The sequence below is a fragment of the Marmota marmota genome, unplaced genomic scaffold, assembly GCF_001458135.2.
Source record: "Marmota marmota marmota unplaced genomic scaffold, marMar, whole genome shotgun sequence".
NCBI classification, from domain to species: domain Eukaryota; kingdom Metazoa; phylum Chordata; class Mammalia; order Rodentia; family Sciuridae; genus Marmota; species Marmota marmota.
The window spans coordinates 5,518,997-5,539,295 of NW_026000136.1; the positions used below are offsets into that span (position 1 = coordinate 5,518,997).

Sequence of the window (20,299 nt, forward strand, 5' to 3'; positions counted from 1 at the left end):
TTTAATCTGGTGCCATCATGTCCATGGGGTAATGGAGATGGGGTAACGGGGACAGGTGGGCAGGCCCACCTCAAGATAAGATATAGACACGCTATAGTCCATGTTGTCCCGGGTCTTCTCGATGGCCTGGAAGAGGTCAGTGAGGGTCTGCAGGTAGATGCCAGGCTCCACATCCATGCCCAGCATGGTATGGGTCTTCCCTGCACCTGAGGAGGGGTGGGAATTCCTGAGTGGGCTCAGACATGTTTTGTTTCTAATATTTTTTTTAGTTGTTGATAGACCTTTATTTATTTATTTTTAAATTTATATGCAGTGCTGAGAATCAAACCCATAACCTCACACATGCTAGTCAAGCACTCTGCCACTGAGCCACAACCCCAGGCCTAACATGTTGTTTTATTTTTATTTTATTTTTTTAAACTATATTATTTATTTATTTGTTATTTGTATGTGGTGCTGAGGATCGAACCCAGGGCCTTGCACGTGCGAGGCGAGCGCTCTACCACTGAGCCACAACCCCAGCCCCTGATACGTTGTTTTATAATAAAGAGAATTAATATTGCATTAGGTAAGGAGGTGCCTCCATCTCAGGGATGCTTCAATGTCTCCCTCATCTCTGCACATAAAGGTGAGGAAAAGATTGTTCTTTTCCTTCTAAAGCCTGGCACATGGTAGGGCTTGTTATGCATATTGAATGAATGAATGGAATAGATGCACACAGCATGACTTTGACCAAGGTGCTTCTTAGGACCTGTCTCCTTGTCTAAACAGTGGTAGGTCAGGGCCTGCCCAGCTCTAATCCTCTGTGGTTCTAGTTTCTAGGCATGAGAGGTAACTTAGCTTTGCAAATGCTTGTTGAACACAACTTGTAACTACAGAAAGTCTATGGGTTCTTGTGGGCAGAAAAGTGTAGGCTTGGGTGCAATTCCAGAATCCCCCCTGGTGACTGAATGACCTTGGGGAAGTTCCCCAAGCCCCCCTAAGCAGCATCTCATCTGTGGAAAAAGAATAAAAGAATATTCTACCCACCCCTAGAGCTGCTGAAAGGCTGCAGGGTGCCCCCACACAGGGTCTGATGCTGTTAAGAGGGCCCACTGCCACCAGCCCTGCTTGGTACCTGAGGGGCCGTAGGCAAACACTGTTGCGTTGTATCCAGAAATGACGCCTTCCACTAAATGCTGGATGGTGGCACAGTACACGTCTTCCTGAAGACAGAAGATTAGTCAAAGGACAGTCCAGCCCAAGTCTGACCATCTGACTGCTTGGCGAGGACAGAACCTACAAATGTCTGCTCTCTCTGAACGTGCACAGGAACACACAGGAGGGAGAAGCCTGGTGTTGGAAATGCCTGGGTACTAACCCCAGGCTGTCGCTGGGTAGTTTTTGGCCACTGCCTCCACCATGCCAAGCCTCATGGTGTGAGACAGTGCTGACCTCACAGCCTGGTTCTGAACGAGGATTAAATGAGAAGGTAGCAGGGACCTGCCACCAGAAGGACTAATGCATGAAGCTACCAAACACAGGCGAGTCTTTCCCAGGGCTTCTGAGAGAATTGAAAGGAGCAGAAAAGAAACAAAGGACTAGGAGGGACAGACTTGGAAGTATGTGAAGAGTATTTGACCATCTTTACAAGCATAAACTGGGATGGTGGGCAGGTAGAACATGATACAAGGCAGCAGTGCCAAGCAACAGGATTGTATGGGTGGTGAACACGCTGTCCACAGGGGAGTCCAAGGAGAGGCACTCCAGGGCTGGTGTGTTTTGCAGGTCCCACTGGCCTGACAGAAACAGCAGACACCCCTTATATTGTACCTCCTGGGTGCCCACTCTGGACCTTGTTCTCCACTCATGATACGACCTATAGCCTGGGCTGGAAGACCCCAAAGTTGGCAGTGCCTCCCTCTAGCTTCAAATGTACAATCAGAATCTGGGGTCTGCAGCCCTCTGTGTGACCTTAGGCAGGTGGCTAACTTCCAGAGATCTGTTTCCTCATCTGCAGAATGAGGGTGTGTTCCTGTATGTGTCACAGGGTTGCTGTGAGGTTTGTCAAATGAGGTTTACTGGGGCCTGGAACACAGACATGGCACAGAGCAGCCACTTGATGCCCGTCAATGAGAGCAGTTCCTTCTACCCTCGAGGCCATGAAGACTCTGAGAATGAGGAAATACAGCCTGCTCAGACAGCCATGGGGGCTCTGCTCTGCTTCCCAATTAAGTCCTGAACCGAGGGGGACATTCCTAGTACCAGCAGGTGGCCACTGTGTTTCCAGCAGGCCCTCTGGTGAGCTCTGCAATCCTTGCTGAGATGCCATCCATGGGAATTGGCCTCTGGGGTCCACTGGGCAGACAGCGTAGGTCAGAAAGAGTGGTAGGCTGAAGATGGCCACAAACTCCACCAGTTCTCCACTGAGGTGTGGAGTCCAATTCCTGTACCCCAGAAGGTGACCAGCCTTTAGGACTGGCTCTCTCTGTCATACTCTGAGCCCTGGCTCCCTCTGTAATGTAGAGTATCCAGGTCCCACTCAGAAGGGAGGGGCAGATGACACATTGGACAGTGTTTTGTCCCTTAACTGGTGGTAGTGTTGTGAAGGTGAAGGAGTGTGTCTTCACACCAGACCCAAATGCCCAGCTCTGGGCCTCACTATGTAGCTTTACAAAGCCGCAGGCACCCCACCTGTGAAGTGGGCATGACAGAGCTTCCACCTGGACCCCCCTTCTGTTCCATGCTGGCTCATTCCTCCCTCAGGTCTCAGCATAAATGTCTCTCCTCAGAAAGGCCCTCACTGCTCACTCCTGCCTGGCCTGGTACAGCCGATGTCACAAATAAGCGTATTCTCCCCTTGCCCTCATCTGCCTCTTCTGCTGGGATATGTGCCACATGGGGCAGGGACTGTATTTTAACCGGGGGCAGGACAGAGCCCGCCTTGTGGAATGAAGTGGTGAGTGAATGAACTAAAGAGAAGCCTCCTGGCAGTGCCAGCACCTGGTGGCCCCTGTGTCCACGGAAGGGCCTCCTACTCTTGAACCTTGGGTGGGTATTTTGGCCACACCCTCCTTGTTCCTGAGGGAGACCTGGGGAGAAGACCCATGAGATGGCCTGGCCACCAGTCCCTCCCAAAAGGCCCTGCAGCCCAATGTGGACAGGGGGAGGGCAGATGAGTGGGCACCTGTGATGCGTGCTGGTCGAAAACAGTGTCGAAAATGAAGGTGCGCTCCCGTGACCGGTGTGCACGCAGAGGGTCCTCAGGATCCTCATTGGGGTCCATAAGCACAACCACCTGGGAACAACGAGACAGGTGGAGGGCTGGTCAGAACACCAGAAGGGCTCCAGCTCAGGCACCCACCTGGATGAGGTCTGGATTCGAGAAGGGCTTACATCTTTTGTGCTCAAGTTGGTGGTGTGGTGAGTAACCACCCCCCACCATAGCACCTCCCCACTCACTTTCTGAGGGGGTGATGTCTCTTGCTATTGAACCACCAAAGCATGACTGTCAGCAACTCCAGGTCTGCTGAGCTCTGCAGCCACATTCACATTCATCCCAGAGATGTCCCTCCAACCTCAGCCTGAGGAGGGCAACCCAGTCACGCTTGGTACAGCCCAGCTCAGCACAACAGGCCAGCATTCTCAGTGCGCATCCTGGGCCAAGGCCTGTGTGACAAACCCTTCTATGAACTATGAGGACAAAAGGGAACAAGGGATTTTGTAAACCGTAGGGTGCTGGGCTGGCCACCTCACACCGTAGTCACCCCATGGTGTTTGAGTATTTTCATTCCTTCTCAGCTCTTGCCTCTGGTTGGGGCCAGGTGTGGGAGGGGAAGCCAGAGAAAGGAAAGAGAACAAAAGGACCATCCAAACCCTCCATCCATAGCTTTGTTTCTGAGAGCCTGGTCGCCCCCAACCTCCACCAGGTGTCTCTGACTTCACACACCTCACATAAAGACCTCAAATAAATACGCAATTAAGAAGCAAAGGGTATTAGGCTCTCTGGGGACAGAGAGGTTCAAAGGAGCCTTTCCCAGGGAATTGGGAGGTGGGGAAGACAGTGGCAATTAGAAGCCAAACACATCCTGGCTGGTGGGGACCTGAGAGGAACCGTGGAGTTGGGGGACACTGCTGGGCAAAACCAAGAGCCCCACCATCTGGCCACAGCCCGACCCTTCCATCTGTTCACAGCTTTGGAAATAGAGGTCCTGGGAGGCAAGGGCCTACTAGAGGTTGTTGGGGATTTGGTGGCAGGGCTGGGTCCAGGTCTCCAGGCCTGCTCTTGGCTTCTGGCCAGCACTTGTTCCATAATGTAAGCCAACCCTCTTTCCTGTGTCTTACTTCTCCTTCCAAGGATTGCAGGAACAGACCCACTGCAGGCTCGGCTTGTGTTGCAGGAGAAATCAGACGAATCTCTGTTAGGAGCTCCTAACCCAGCAGAGCCAGGAAGGGGGTAAATGCTCTGGAGGCCTGGGGTTGTGGCTCAGTGGTAGAGAACTTGCCTAGCACATGTGAGGTGCTGGGATTGATCCTCAGCACCACATGTAAATAAATAAAATAAAGATTCATCAACAACTACAAAAAAAAAAAAATGATAATAATAAAGTGTGCTCTGGAGCCCTGTAGCCTGGATTCCTATTTCTTACCAGCGGGGAGACCTCGGATCCTTTGCCTCAACTTTCCAGGCCTCAGTTTTTTCCTCTGTAACATGGCTGTGATCATAGAACCCACCTGTTAAGAGCTGTGAGGGGTGATGGTGGGAAATCACTGAGTCCTGGGTGTTCAAAAATATCAGCTAGGGTTATGGCTCAATGGTAGAGCACTTGCCTGGCACATGTGAGGCATTGAGTATGATCCTCAGGACCATATAAAAACAAATAAATAAAATAAAGGTTAAAAAAAAGAGTAACTGAGAATCCTGTTAACTTTAAAATATTATATATATCAGCTGCATGACTCTTGGACCAAAAAAATATTTTCTTTTATCATAAAGAACATTATTGAGAAAAATCAGCAAAATATGAGTGTCTATAGATTAGATAATATTAGATCAACATGTACTTCCTGGTTTCGGTCACTGCCCTGAGGTCAGTTACAAAAATGTTCTTGTTTTCAAGAGACATATGCCAAAATGTTTGAGTGGGGAGAGCCCTAATGGCCACCACTTACTCCAAGCACTCCAGAAAAAAGGTCTGTACCACAGGGAAGTAGGAGAGCAGGCAAACATGGATAGATGTTAACATTTGGAAAATCTAGACACAGGGAATGTGGGAGCCCTATAGGGCTCCTGCAACTTTTCAATGGTCTGAAGTTACTTCACCATAAAAAGTTAAAATAAGGGCTGGGGTTGTGGCTCAGTGGTAGAGTGCTCGCCTAGCATGTGTGAGGCCCTGAGTTTGATCCTCAGCACCATATAAAAATAAATAAATAAAATAAAGATTAAAATAAAAAGTTAAAATAAAACATGCCAGGTGTGGGTGATGCACACCTGTAATCCCAGTGGCTTGGGAGGCTGAGGCAGGAAGATTGCCAAATTCAAGGCCAGCCTTAGCACCTTAGGGAAGCTCTAAGTAACTCTGGAGATCCTGTCTCAAAAAATACACAGGAGGGGTAGGGATATAGCTCAATTGGTAGAGTGCTTGTCTTGCATGCATAAGGCCCTGAGTTCAATCCCCAGCACCACAAAAAAATATAAAAATAAAAACGGATGTGGATGTGGCTCAGTGGTTAAGCACCCCTGGGTTCAATTCCTGATTTATATATATATATATATATATATATATATATATATATATACACACACACACACATATATACACACACACATATATATATACACACATATACATACACACATATATACATACATACACACACATACACACGTTGCAACATAGATGACCCTCATATACCTCAGGCTAGATGGAAGAAGCAATGGGCTGCATCTCCAAGATTGCATTTAAATAAAATAGAGACAGAAAGTGGACTGGTGGCTTCCAGTGGCAGGAAGAGGGGGAAGAGGAATGGGGCCTTCTTTTGGGGTGAGGAAACCATTCTGTCACTGGATAGAGATGCTGGTAACACAGCCCTGAGGATGAATTAAACACCCTGGATGGCGTGCTTTGAATTGGTGAAATGTATGTGATGTGAACTCAGTTCTCAGAGTGAGTCATCTACAGTGCACAGCGAGATGCTATGAACCTGTGTGAAGCACAGGCCCTGCGCCTAACATGTCCACTGTTCTCACTGATCTTGGGTCTACACCACCACATCTGCCCATGAGCATGCTGGGGGTGGCATCTCTGTCAGTTCTCTACCACTTCCTGACTTACTGCTATCAGGTGACAGTTGCACCTCTGACTGCACTATGCTGTTACCTCATGAGTTTCAGTAGAGTAACACTCAGTGTTCCCACATCCATTGTAGCAAATCCACATCCTTTCCTGCAAAACTTTTGACTCTCTCAATGTAACAGCAGTCTTGTGTTTTTAGCTTAGTTTTCTGCAACTTCAGTGCTGACTCACCCCAATCTCTTTGCCTGCCATTCACCCCACAGATGTTCTGTCCAATTGTCTTCTTCCTGACCTGCCAAATCAGGATAGGTACCCCCACCCCAGGGGACAGCTGTCAACAGGGAATGCCCACCACCAAGATCTGGGTCCTTCGGACTTCAGCATAAACCACCTCTCCAGAGCCATTTCATTCTTCATGGAAGACACCTTCCTAATGACAAATGAAAAAACCCACCCACTTTCCAATGACATACCCCAAATTTGGCATTTGTTCTTGCAGGTGGAAATCAAGGGCAAAAGCTTTGCTAACCATGTGGTTAACTTGGCTCTGAGTCTGTCTCTAAGGAGAAATCCCTAGCAATGGCAGTGAGCCGGCAGTGAAGGAGAATCTCTTGGGAGTCTGACTGCAGATCTAGACCTGGGCCTACTAAAACTGCTCTCCCAGCCTCTTCTGCTCACTCCAGCTGCTTCTCAAATAGGCCACACCTGGCTGCTTCAGGACTCCAGCCTGCTGCCCACTCTGCCTAGTTTTTCCGGCCTCCCAGCCCTGCTCCAGTGTCTCACCAGAGGTCTTTACCACAGCCGTTTGGATGAAATTCCCAACATTATACACAATATTAATAAAAACAAACTTGGCGGGACCCTTGTCAGCCTCCACTTGACCCGTGGGTGGGAGCTACTATATAAGCATTTGTTGAGAGAATGAGTTACACAGGTAAATGTGCATGGCTGGGTGAGCTTCACAGCTACCCTGTGCCTCTGTGCCTCCCAACCTCACCTGGTCCCCCACTTTGTGGGCAATGACGGTGGCTCCTTCCTCCAACTCTGCTGCATTGAGTGGACGGATTCGAAGCGCCACCTGTGGGTAGGACAGGAGCAGTACATTCACGAGTCCCTCTAAGATTGCTCCTTCTTCCTCAAACAGCAAGTTGCCCAGCCCAAACTCCCTCCTGTCCTTCTTTGATGTCCCATACAAACTCAGTGAAGCAGAAGGAGCCCTCCGGAGTCATTTTTTTCCCTTCTATTTTGTTTTTTGTGTTGCTGGTGATGGAACCCAGGCCTCATGCAAGCAAAGCAAGGGCTCCACTACTGAGCCTTACCCGAGCCCCTGCCTAACTTAACACTGGCATGAAATTATTTATGTCTTGCAGCAACCCTTTGAGGAATACATGGTTATGTCACCCTTGTGGAACAGAAGAAGGTACTGAGGCACATAGAGAGGGAAGTATTTGCCTAAGGTCACATAGCTATGGAGTGTGACCAGGCCCAAAGTGAGCACACAGAAGAACCTACATCCGGGCTGGGCTATGGCTGTGGCTCAGTGCTAATGCACTTGCCTGGCATGTGTGAGGCACCGGATTCTTGCAGTGGGTTCAGCACCACAAATAAATAAATAAAATAAAGGTCTATCAACAACTAAAAAAAAAAACCCACCTACTTCCCAAATGGAAGATGGCTGGAATTAGACTATATATGAACTGGGGCCAATATCACTGGTCTCTCTTTTACCAGCCCACACTTGGGGCCAGTCCCTGGTTTTAGTTCCCCCAAAGTCAGAAAAGCTGAGGTCAAGTCACTTAACAGATGGGTGTGGATAGGGCCTATGTAGGGGTTGAGGAGCACAGTCCTGCCCCCAACTGAGTCCTGGTCCAGGTCCCAAGTTCCCTGGGGAGGGAGGGTCACAGGGCAGGGGGTAAGGAGTCTGGAGACATGGTGAGGAGGGCATGAGGTCGCTAGGTCTCTGGCGGAGCAGAGGTGGGACCCTGGACATGAGACGGCTGTTAAGAGATTGTCCCAAGGTGGTGGGTTCAGAGTGTAAGGGAAGTGAGAACTGGGAGGGTAGGGGACACAAAGGGTGAGAGAGGGGTGCTTACCATGAGCTGCTGGTCCTTAGGCTCCATCTCCCTCAAGGCTGGGCTACCCTGGGCTGGGGAAGGGCCAGCAACCTGGTGGGAAGGCATGCTGCAGAACAGGGTCTGGCCGTTATCCTGGCAGAAGCAGAGCCAGGTGCGGTCTAAGCTCAGCCCCGCCCTGCCCCATGACATCAGCTGGGTCCCAGGGGTGATGCCTAAGAAACTCTCCAAGACCAAGACAGGAGCACATGAGCCAGTAACTAGAAGTCAGCACAGGCTTCCTATCTGTGTACCACCTAATGCCATAGCAACCCCATGTCCATGGGTCTTACTGGTCTATGGTGAGCCTGCCCTGACAGGGCCTGCACCTGCTCTTTGTAGAGTTCCCCTCTCCCACCCTGAACACAGGAGCCGTGGCCCACCTCAGGGGCTGCCTCAGTGCAGCAGATCATGGTCATCTTGGGGCTTTTCCACCCAAGGGACAACCAGCAACAGCTAAAGGAAATAACCACGCTGTAAATGCCCTTTTCCACATGACTCTCTCTCTGCTCCCACATTGTTCATCTGCACATCCAGGGCCTGATTAGAGGCTGCTCAGCTTGTATTCGTTGCTTATACGCTGTGCTCAACTTTTCCACTGTAGTCCCTGGGGGAAGGCATTGCTTATGAACCTACCCAGTGCAGCAGTCTGCACTTGTCAGGCCATGCAGGCAGAGGGGTTGCAGGAAGACCCAGCCCAAAGTCAGAGATGCGCTACAAACAGGACAGTGCCCTTGTGTGCTGATGAAGTCACACAAAGCCAGGGCCTGTGAAGGCCAAGTCTGAGCCCCCTCCAGGATCCCAACTAGAGCTGGACAGTTGGCAGAGGTGAGCCCCAGCTAATTAATCCCTTAAGCTCACCAGGAGCTCTCAGACCCTCCTGCTCCATAAACCACTGTGCTGCTTTTGTAAAACCACTGGATGGTTCATGCGAGGGCACAGTTCACACTTGGTCATTTTCCTCTCCCCTTCTTGGTATCCAGATACCCTCCCTTGAGGGAGGGAGAGCAACCCTTTAAAAGCTAAGTCTCCCAACCCTCTGCCCTGGAAGTAAAAGCCCCAGCCTGGATCAACAGAACAAGGCACTCCTTTTGCTTCATAGAGACAGGACCAAGACAAGGCTTCAGAGGGCTCAGGCCCACCCAACAGCCCCCAAGCAATGGGGACACCCCCTCCTCTGGCTCTGGGACGATCAGTTAATTTCCCCTAAAAATTGTCATCCTGGGAATTCCATCTCTACTTCAGAAGAGCCAGCAGTGTTTCAGAAATCCTTTTATTTATAAATCATGTAAAACAATTACAAATTAAAACAGTGAAAAAAACTTTTGAAAGTTGTTAAAAACCTGTTAATGATAGAACAGTGTGCCGCCTTCTCATTGCCATGAAATTAGAAAAGAGCATTCTAGAGTTTGAAGCACTGAGAGTGAACAGGAATACTATAAAAATGGGTGCTAGGGGCGAGACATGGCAGGACTATAACAGTGACAGAATCGAGAGGAAGTCTCACAAGAAGGGAAAGGTACAAAGCCCCTTCCATGCCCCAGGAAAACCCAGTCAGTCACCCTGGAGCCTCCATGACAGGCCAGATAAGCTTGGGGCACAGCCTCACTCCTGAGGACACTCAGCTAAGAGCTTGGGACCAGGCAGCAACCTGTCAGGAGCCAACTGAGTGTCTCAAGGGCAGTACTTGGCCCCTGTCCCTGCCTGTAGATCAGCCTATCTTGCCATCTCAAGCATGCCTTAGATTTGCAGATGTCGCATGGCTGTGGATCCTAGAAAGCCCCTCCCGTGTGTCCTGCTATTTTAGCACAACTTCAGGCTCTGTGAGATGCAGGGAAGGAGGTGGGAGAGAATGCAATATCACAAGGCACAGATGGGTGGCAAGACACTACAGAGAAAATGACTGAAGCCACAGGGATCTGTTCACTCCCTTCTCAATAGTAAAAGTAAATATTGTGACGACATCACAGTGGCTGAACTGATGCACTCAATACAAACTTTCTGTCTAACTCCAGAAAGACTAAAGGGTTTTCAGAAATGACATGCACTTTTTTTTCCCCATAGAATGAAAAAACTGAAGAAACTATTTTGGACCCACTGGACCAACTCATGGCTGGAAAGGCAGCAGAGTGGGTGGGAGGCTGGGTTCTCCGAGCTGCCATCAGGATCCCTGCAAGCCAAGTATATGTGTGGAGTGACTGACTGCCAGCTCCCCCGCACCAGGCCTGGCTACAGACCCTTAGTCCTGGGAGAAGGGGAACAGAGGCACCAGAGTCAAGGCGCTTACCTACATGCAAAGAGGAGAAAAGACAGCTTTTTCACACAGGGTTGCTTTATTTCCACATTCAACCTGCTGAGAGAACCTGCCACACCTGCACCACGGAGTCCATGGCCATGGCACCTCTGAGCTCGGTGGGACACAGGCAGTATGCTGTCCCCCTGCCAGTCACCAGGACGCACCCAACACTGGCCCACATAGAAAACAGTGAGTCCTTGAACTAAAACCCAGCTCAGCAGCAGGTGGAACCCCTGGAACACCACCGCAGGAGGAGAGGAGACGACAGGAGCACCGCTGGGAGTCTTGCTCGGCAACCACTGGTGGTTGACAAATCCAGATGAGAAAAACCAAAGCAGTGCCTCGAAACCTCCCCACTGTGCACACCAGGGGTTTAAAGGCACAAAAAAGTGTCAGGATGGAAGAATCCCAGGTGCGTTCACAGCCCAGAGTGAGAGAGAGCACAGGTACAGATTCAGAGTTGTGCAGGCTTTCTGCAAAAGGGTGGCCTCCGCTTCAGGGCACGATGTGGTGATGCTGCAACAAAGGGACAGGTGAACCACAGGAGGTGCCGCTGCCCTCCCCGCCGAGCAGGCCCCTTGGTAGTTCCCAGCGCAAACACCATCCTTTGAGTCCATGACCCACTGCACGTAGCCACAAAGCACCCAAGCACAAAGGAACTGTGTGGCTTAGTACTCCTGCCCCTAGATAGCCATGAAGTGAGGACAAGAGACAGTCACTAAGCAGTTCTGTCTCAGAACTGACAGTGATTGACATAGAGAGTCACAGCTGCTGTGCCCAACTCTTCTTCCTATGGGCCCCTGAGGCTGTCCACTAGCAAAGCCCTCCAGAGATGATCACGCTGGACTTCTGTCTCTTCCCATCAACCTCATTCATAATCCAAGGTGTCTCATGACATCTTCTGCTAACTGACCAGGTGTTCTGTCAGGTTCCTAGAGTAGCTCTGAACTTGCTCTTCACATTCCACACACACAGTCTTGGCTACCCTGAGGCCCACTCCACCCACCTTCAACACCACATTTTCTAACATGGGGCAACAAAACAGCAAGGACAGTCTTACCACACAGTGCTCAGGTCACTCCTGGTTCCCAAGAGGAATCACCTCCTCAGTGACAAAGAACTCAATGGTCTCCTCCTCCCAGTCATCCACGTTGCTGTCCAGCTCGTCAGTGTCCACCCCTGAGAGGACAAAGTGTGCTGACCCTTGGATCATAGATGCTCACTGGCAGCTGCGGAAGCTACAGCCACAGCCTGGCATAGGAGAGAGGCACTGCACTAAGGAGTCGCACCACCCATGGGCTGGGAAGCCCTCTCCACTGCTGGACACCCTCAGAACCTTTGTTACCTCCTCTCAGTTCTAGACGTTCATTTTTCTGCTTCATGTAGAGTTCTTGGGCCGTTTTTCGGTATTTCCGGAAATCTTCCATCATGGTTCTCCTCCTCTCCACCAATTCCTAAGTACAGGTAAGTGGAAAGTCACAGAATTAACAGAACTCATCTTCATGTGCTTTTGCTTAACTTAAGTGAAAGCTTTCTGCCACAAGCAGCCTGCATCCTACTGAGCGATGTACCCACCACTCCATTTACAGAGAACTCTTCCCGCAAGGAAAACGTCAGTTCTCAGTGTTCTTCCTGTCCCTCTCCCTGACCCTATATTTGAAAAACCAGCCAGCAACAGGGTCAAGGTGGACACCAAACCCAATGCTGTTGGCCTACCCCCTTGCCTTGCTCCAGAAAAGGTCAATGGTCCGGGGGAGGAGCAGCGCCCCCATCTGTCCCATGGAGACCAGTAGCACACCCTCCCCTACACCCACACTGGTTCTCCAGTGCCATGGCAGCTTTGGCATTCCCCTCAGTTTTCAGAGTGAGGCTTACCTTTGATGCTTTCGACTGGCTCAAACGGTCCTTCTGTTCAAAGATCTTAGAGTATTTTTTCAGATCCTTTTTAATTTGCTGAAACAAAAACAAGTCACTCAGGGTTTAACATTTAAAGCAAGAACCACAAACACAGCCTTCAAATTTGCCAACATGAAACAACGCTCAGTGATTTTAGAGAGAGTCACCTGGGGCAACGAGGAACACCATGGTTTCCCTTTCACTTCATCCTGAGTGACTTTTTCCTGGGATTTCTATTCTCTTTAGTGTTGGTCTACTACCACTGACCTACTTAACAATTATGTAAATCCCAGATGTGTTTCTCCTAATCCCACACAGATTGTTAACAGCTCCTAGCATTTCTGTTCACCCCTCCCAGTTAATGCGGAATTTCCTTAAACATCCCGAAAATTTATGTTGACAATCCTGAAACTATTCTTTTCCATTTAGTCCCCACTGTTCTTGAATCTTCTGGCCTGTCCAGAAATATCCTGTTTCTACCCTCCACCACCACCTCCACAATCGTGGGGAAAAAACAGGGCCACACTGCTTCCACTGAAGCTCAAGAGACCCCACACCTTTATCTGTTCCTGGCTGAGAAGTGTGGGGGGCCGTGGTCTCCACAGCAGCTGGCAGAAGCGATCTTTATTATTCTTCTGCAGAAGGCGTCCTTGGAATGTCCACAGCCAGTAAGCGTTGTCCACCTACAACACAGTGTGTGCTGCGAGTCACTGCTCCAGCAGGGAGACAAAAGACCCTCGAACCTTCACTGCACATAATAGCAACCCTGGAAGCTGCACAATGACATTCTGGGTATCTGAGATCCAATAGGGAAAAAAACAAGGGCCCCTCAGCAAGGGTAAACAAGACAGTGAACAAACGAGAGACAGATGAACTGCAGAACACAGCTTACAGAGTACTTAGGAAAGCATAAGCATGTTTATTCCTACTGCAATAAGGAACTTGCCCCAGAATGCAAGTCACCTACCACCAGCCACATTGTTTTTTCATCCCTTAATGCAGGATGCAGTGCCTTAGCTCATATGTTGGTATGACTCCTCACTGCCTCATTACTCTTTAGCTAAGTGTGTTATCTAGAACAGTGGCCAGCAGTTTATAAGGATCTTAAGTAGGTGTGAAGGTAGGCCTTATTATGGTGACAGCTGAACAGGTCTGGACATGGGCCTTGATCAGGCACCCTAATCTGAACACAGAGACTGTGACTCAAGACACTGTTCCCAGAGAGATCTGGAAAGTTGGTGTTCCTACCAGTTTGTTGCCTCACTAAACAGAATCACCCCATTTGATCACAAAGGTTGCATCTGCAACGATCAGGTCAGATGTTCATACACCAACAAGAGACTCATTAAATACAAAGAGAAGTTCTTGGAAGACCTGGCACAATGAACTTGAGGTGGGGAGATGTACTTGTACTCTTGCAGACTGGCCTTGCAGGCAGAAACGCTCCCTTGAAAAGTCCTCAGGTTATGAATCTTTTGTGAGACTCCAGAGGAAACTGCTCAGCTGGGATGTACCTCCATACTACTCTCCCCAAAAAGGCGTGTGAGTAACACAATCTCACCCTTCTCCAGAATCCCAGGCCTAGGATATGACTCTCCCCAGATGTTGCTCCTGTGCCAGGCTCCACCTTTTCTACAATCCCTGAATCCTCCTTTCACTGACACCAACCTTAGCTCTTTTGTCAAAGACAGAACAGAAGGGACTGGGGTTGTGGCTCAGTGGTAGAGTGCTTGCCTCACACATCTGAGGCCCTGGGTTCGATCCTCAGCACCACATATAAATAAACAAAAAATAAAGGTATTGTGTTCATATACAACTACAAAGAACATTAAAAAAAAAAAAAAAAGTTGAAAATAAGAATGCCCATGTTCTCTGATGGGATGGGAAAGGCACAACGCTCTTTTCTTAAGATCCCCAAACAGTCAGTTTGGTTCTCCTGCTGAGGCTTCACAGCCCCTACCTTATGGCTCCACCAGGACACAGAAGTGACCACATAGCGCCCAGTTGGATCCCACTCGACGTCAGAGGCCATGTAGTGCTCTGCAATGTTCATGACAGTACAGTCGGAAGTGTCGACAAATGCTAAGGCACCATTCATACTGCAGAGACAACACACAGCAGTCAGGCTCCACATATTCATTCCCACTTTCCTGCTCTGAGGGGCATGAGGGCCAGGGCAATATGCAGAGACCAGAAGCCAACTGACCACTGCTGGTTGTGGGGCACTATGCTACTGTTTCTGAAAAAAAGTGCACCAAGGCTAACCACGCCTCCCAAAGTGGAGTAACAACTCCTCTTTGCAATAGCAAGGGAATTAAGCAACAAACTGATGTTGTTTTAACTGAGGTGTAAAATGCTAAATATCTTTACTATTTCTAAATATTCAACTGGTATGGTAGGGAAGTGAGGGAAAAGAGACATTGAAAAGTTCTCATAGGTAAAAGATAATCTCACAGCTATTTAATTAAATAGCAGTCATGCTAGAAGATGTGGGACTTCACATGAGAGTAACTGGATTGCTGGGAAGGTCCCTTGCTCAATCACAGAAGGATGTTCATATCCATCCATGAAATCTGCCTGATCTCACCCAAGTTTGGGACAGTGACACAATTCAACGATAGCATTTCACCTCTTAAGCAAGAGACAAGGGACATAGAGCCTGCTACAACCCACAGACCTGGGTCAGGGTGCCGATACAAAAACAGGACTGCTGGACCCACCTCCTCAGACCAGCCAGCACAACGAACTGCCCCTGAGGGCTCCAGAAGATCGTGTTTGCCTGCTGTTTGTCGAACACTTCTGAAAGGAAAGGAGGTGCCTATGAGGAGCCTATGCATGGTTCTACAGCCCAGACACATCGTTACTGCTCTAAGCTAGGTCTGATAAAAACGGACTCATACAGAATTCACACACATATCATACCATTTGGTCATCTCTGAAAAACAATTTTAGAAAATCCATCATTTAGGTGCATCTAAGATACGATATACACTTAAAAAAAAAAAAAAAAGAAAAAAAGAGCAAAAGAGTTCTTTTTAGGTGTAGAACATTATACATAGAACATTACATACATATATAAAAATTATATATATATGTAAAAAAATTTTTTTAATTTCAGAAAGCAATTCGTCAAAAAATTGCCCTTATTATAAATGTTCATCATTCCGGCTCATGGTACCCATCAGGTGATCAGAGACACGACAGGCCTTGGGTCAGAAGGACCCCGAAGGCCAAGTGACATGCACATGTATGCAATCAAGTGACCCCCCCCCCGAAACACCCAGCTATAAAAGGACAAAATATAACTTCACTCAGACCAATGAAAGAAGATGGGGTCTGAGAAACCCCAAGTTATTAAAAAAAGCCAGGGTCACAGAAGCTTAGGCTCTGTGGTCATGAAGTTCCCTCCCATGAGGAATCTCAGCCTCACTAATAAATGCACATCACCTGAACCATGGCTGCCTTATTTACATCAAACTCAGGCCTGCTCAGAAGTCTGCTCAGAAGTCTGCCCAGGTCAGTCCACCACTCACTCTTGGCAAAAACCAAATCCTATCGCCTTCGCTCATCTGTCAAGGAAAGGGGGCCCAAGATGGGCCAGGCCACTTACTGATGAGCTCAATCTTCCCATTGCTCTTCACATGGTAGAAAGAGACAGATATCCGTGGAGCTTCTCCATGTAACACAGCAAACTTGCTTCCATTAGGTTCCCAGGCAAAGGCTATGATGGTTTCTATAATCAATAAAAAAGTTAGCATCCTTTGTGATCACTTACGAGAACATTCTAATCAGTTAAGATGTTCACTATTCAACCAGATAAAAGCCCCCAAAGTTCTTAAAATTTACTAAAAGGCCCACAGAACAAGTGACAGCAAGAAAAGGCAACTATTACAGAAGCTGAAAGCAACAGACTTAGCTTAACCCAGTGGTGCATGACTGGAGCCCAGCACTCTAAGGCTGAGGCAGAAAGGTCACTTGAGCTCAGGAGTTCCAGGCCACCCTGGGCAACACAAGACTTCATCATAAGCGACACAAGAAGCTGATCTAATTTGCATGAGATGCTTTAGGTAAAACTCATCCTCCATCCCAGAAGCTCTTGCTTTCCTAAGAGTCACACCCACAGTGGGTCTGGCCAATGTCTGGTGGGCCTGAGGGCACCCCCTTCCTATACTCAATGCTAGACCTGCAGCAGAATCTTTTTTTTTTTTTAGCTGTAGATGGACACAATATCTTTATTTATTTTTATGTGGTGAGATTCAAACCCAGTGCCTCATGCATGCAAGGTAAGTGATCTACCACTGAACTACAACGCCAGTCCCCTGCAGCAGAATCTTATGACTTTTCTGCCCTGACAAAATGGCCACATTTCACCATTTTCTCATTTCTATATTTTCTCCTTTTCTCCATGAAAGAACAACAAGAACAACAAAACAGAACACAAAGTAATTTCCCAGATAAAGGCAAAAACAGCACTGTTCGTGACAGTAAGGAACCCTGTTGCAAGCCAGGTTTTCTCATTAACAGTGAAACATGGATAATTATTCACTGGGAACATACACAGTGGGAATTCATGTTAGATTCCTTATTTTGACTATTGCTGCTCGCAACCTCAGAGACCACAGTATACACACAAAGATACACATGAGTCAAATGTCTAATCTTTTTTTTTAAATATTTTTTAGTTGTATATGAACACGATATCTTTATTTATTTATTTATTTATTTTTATGTGGTGCTGAGGATTGAACCCAGGGCCTTGCTCGTGCAAGGCAAGCGCTTTACCACTGAGCCACAATTCCAGCCCTCAAACATCTAATCTTAAGCAAGGGAAATAAAGTTAGCTTTGTGAATATCACAAGTTCAAGACCAGCCTCAGAAATTTAGTGAGACCTTGTTTCAAAATCAAAAATAGGGCTGGGGATAAGCTCAATTGGTAGAGTGCTTGCCTCGCATACACAAGGCCCTGGGTTTAATCCCCAGCACCACCACATAAAAAAAAGTAAAAATAAAAACAGGAGACTGGAGGTATAACTCCAGGGTAAAGTGACCCTTTTTACACCAAAAAGTAAAAAGGAAACTCATTCAAGAAATTAGATACATATATATTCTTTAAGGTTACAAAAAACAAAAACAAAAAAGGCTTGCCTCTTTTATTTTCTGAGACACCACTTGTGATGCATCTTAAATGTGGAATGAAAACCCATTCTTCACACGTTCTCTTCTAAGTATGAAAACAACTACACCTCCTGGCTCCTGTGCTACAGATCACAGAGGTGTGGGGGGGGGAAAGTGGGGCAACTTTAACCAGCATTTATAAAACCTAAAGGCTGTTTTTTGTTGAAAAGGACAAAAGCCACTCCAATTCCACGTGCTCAGGTCTAGAGATTGCTGTTCACAGAGCAAGTACACCCTTTACAATTGCTTAGGGGGTCAGCAGCTGAATGCTGCAGAAGTCAAGAGCAAAACAGTACAGGAGGCCCATCCCACCACAAGACAATAAAATGAAGCTTACCCTTCATCTCAACCACATCCACTGGTACCTGTTTCTCTCTCATTCGGAAGATTTCAAAATTTGTGACAACACCCTGATTTAAAAAAAAAAGGGGGGGGGGTGACATTCTGGAAATCGAAAGCAGGAGAAAAAGACTTAAAGAATTTAATAAAATAATAAATTCTTACAACTAGTAAACCACTCCCAAACAACTGATGGGATTAAAATTCTCCCATGAAGAAGTGTGCCTAATGCTTATGAGTATAAATTGGCACAAATGCAGCAGAGAACAGTGGAGACCTGTGCTGACTCTAACTACCCTGAGGGTATACTCACTGTGGCTTGTTTAAATAAGTTCCCAAGTGCTCTTTAAGGTCTTGTTTAAATAAGTTCCCAAGTGCTCTTTAAGGTCCATTAACAGAAACCAAATTACATTGATACAATCTGCACCGCGATCTTTAAGCAGCAGTATGTCCAAAAGCAGGGCACTACACTACTCACCACAGCCAACATCCAAAAATGTACATGAATGTAGTATTATTCAGTCATAAACAAGAATGGATGCTTACACATTCTCATCCATGCCAAAATGGATGAACTGTGAAAATGTGAAATAAAAGATGTGACACAGAAGACCAGACTGTGGAAAGTATCCAAAATAGGAAAATCCACAGAGCCAGAAGGTAGATTACCAGATGTCCTGAGTGAGGAGGGATATGGAGAGTAACTGCTAATGGGTACAGAGTTTCTCTTCTGAGTGAAGAAAATGGTCTAGAATGAACAGTGGTGGCTATATGACCTTGTAAATATACTAAAAGCCACTGAACTGGCTTACCACTAAAAGGTGAGTTTTATCATTAAAAAATTTTATCATTTTCTTAAGGTGTTAACTGCACCTTAAGAAAAAAAATATTAATGACTTTGATGGTGACCTTTTGCTACTTCAAGGCTCAGAGATGAGGAGCACACCCTGAACTTGGCCTTCATACCCAACCATGTCTGTCATCCATGGATTTATTCAAGCTTTTGTTGATCCTCTTTTATACTTTCAGACAGTACACCCTCTCAGGCAAAGAAGTTCCAGATGTGTACTAAATATTTCCTCATTCTAACTAACTTACAACTACGCCCCCCCCCCCGCTTTACCATCATATGGGTAAGAATGAATAAAAAAGCTACATTCAACTTTCCTGTAACCCAGATGGTTTTACTAAATTTGTTTCTTGTATATTAAAGAGATTATTTTTTCCTAATTCAAATCTCCTATACAACCTTCTCCAAGACATTATCATTACTGACATTTTGTGAACTCTTTTCTAATTCCATTATTATCCTTCCTAGAAATCTGATATTCTCCTGAATTACACTGAGTTACTCAGGCATGCCTAGCCTATGTTATTATATGAGGATAAGATTCTATGTCTCAATAAAGGAGAACTACCTTGAATATTGATTACATGATTCATGAAAACAAATGTTGCCCCCAAAACAATAAAATAAGCAATACAATGTTTTAAATTTAAAATAGTTATTCAACTACTAATAAAATTAAAAGGGGGAAATTAACGGAAAGGGAAGGTGAATAATTCCACTAAAAGGAAAATTCAGGTAATTTTTTGATAAAGCAAATAATAAAATGATACAAATAAAAAATCTGGGTATGGAACTATGTAAAGAAAATGTTTTCTGTACTTAAAAAGAAAATGCATTCTTTTCTACTACCAATGTGAATGTTAAGCAACTGAGTATATTATCTATTAAAAAATAAAACAGGCTTAAAAGAATAAAGCCTCGCTGGGCACAGTGGCACATGCCAGTAATGTCAGCAACTTGAGAGGCTGAGGACAGGTGAATCATGAGTTCAAAGCCAGTCTCAGCAATTTAGCAAGGCCCTAAGTAATTTAATGAGACCGTCTCAAAATACAATTTTAAAAGGGTTGACAAGAGAGGTGGCTCGGTGGTTAAAGTACCCCTGGGTTCAATCCCTGATACAAAAAAACCAAAACACTAAAACCTCCATCTCCTGAGAGTTTCCATGTCAAAGATAATAAATACAGACCAGAAAGTTATTTCATGGAGAAAAGAAGTTATATTTCTCAGGTAGACTTACTTACTAAACTATGTCAGCTAACTACTTTCAGTATCAAGTGGGGCTGAAAATAATCCCAAAATCTAAACAATTAAAAATTCCGCTAACATCCTCCAAAAAAAAAAAAAAAAAAAAAAAAAA

General features: G+C 46.7%; 2 protein-coding genes and 1 long non-coding RNA gene across 3 annotated transcripts in view; 1 reads left to right on the forward strand and 2 right to left on the reverse strand.

Annotated features, from left to right (window-relative positions):
• LOC107155900 (kinesin-like protein KIF19) overlaps positions 1 to 9,240 on the reverse strand; it is a 38,516-nt gene extending 29,276 nt beyond the window's left edge. The window contains exons 1-5 of the mRNA XM_048785330.1: positions 8,369 to 9,240; positions 7,273 to 7,353; positions 3,167 to 3,277; positions 1,118 to 1,205; positions 70 to 206 (exon numbers count right to left, since the gene is read on the reverse strand). Coding sequence (XP_048641287.1) covers positions 70 to 206; positions 1,118 to 1,205; positions 3,167 to 3,277; positions 7,273 to 7,353; positions 8,369 to 8,539 — 588 coding nt within the window. The 5' untranslated portion in view covers positions 8,540 to 9,240. The remainder of the gene's footprint in view (positions 1 to 69; positions 207 to 1,117; positions 1,206 to 3,166; positions 3,278 to 7,272; positions 7,354 to 8,368) is intronic.
• A 405-nt stretch (positions 9,241 to 9,645) lies between these two features.
• The window catches only part of Eif3b (eukaryotic translation initiation factor 3 subunit B), a 24,313-nt gene continuing 13,659 nt past the window's right edge, over positions 9,646 to 20,299 (reverse strand). The window contains 9 exon segments of the mRNA XM_048785183.1: positions 9,646 to 11,198; positions 11,743 to 11,861; positions 12,028 to 12,136; positions 12,558 to 12,635; positions 13,136 to 13,261; positions 14,539 to 14,677; positions 15,299 to 15,377; positions 16,189 to 16,311; positions 18,091 to 18,163. Of these exon segments, the coding sequence (XP_048641140.1) occupies positions 11,758 to 11,861; positions 12,028 to 12,136; positions 12,558 to 12,635; positions 13,136 to 13,261; positions 14,539 to 14,677; positions 15,299 to 15,377; positions 16,189 to 16,311; positions 18,091 to 18,163 (831 nt within the window). The 3' untranslated portion in view covers positions 9,646 to 11,198; positions 11,743 to 11,757.
• On the forward strand, positions 18,303 to 18,544 carry LOC107156003. The gene is made up of 2 exons (XR_001505300.2): positions 18,303 to 18,443; positions 18,479 to 18,544. It is a non-coding gene; the product is annotated as an uncharacterized LOC107156003 (long non-coding RNA).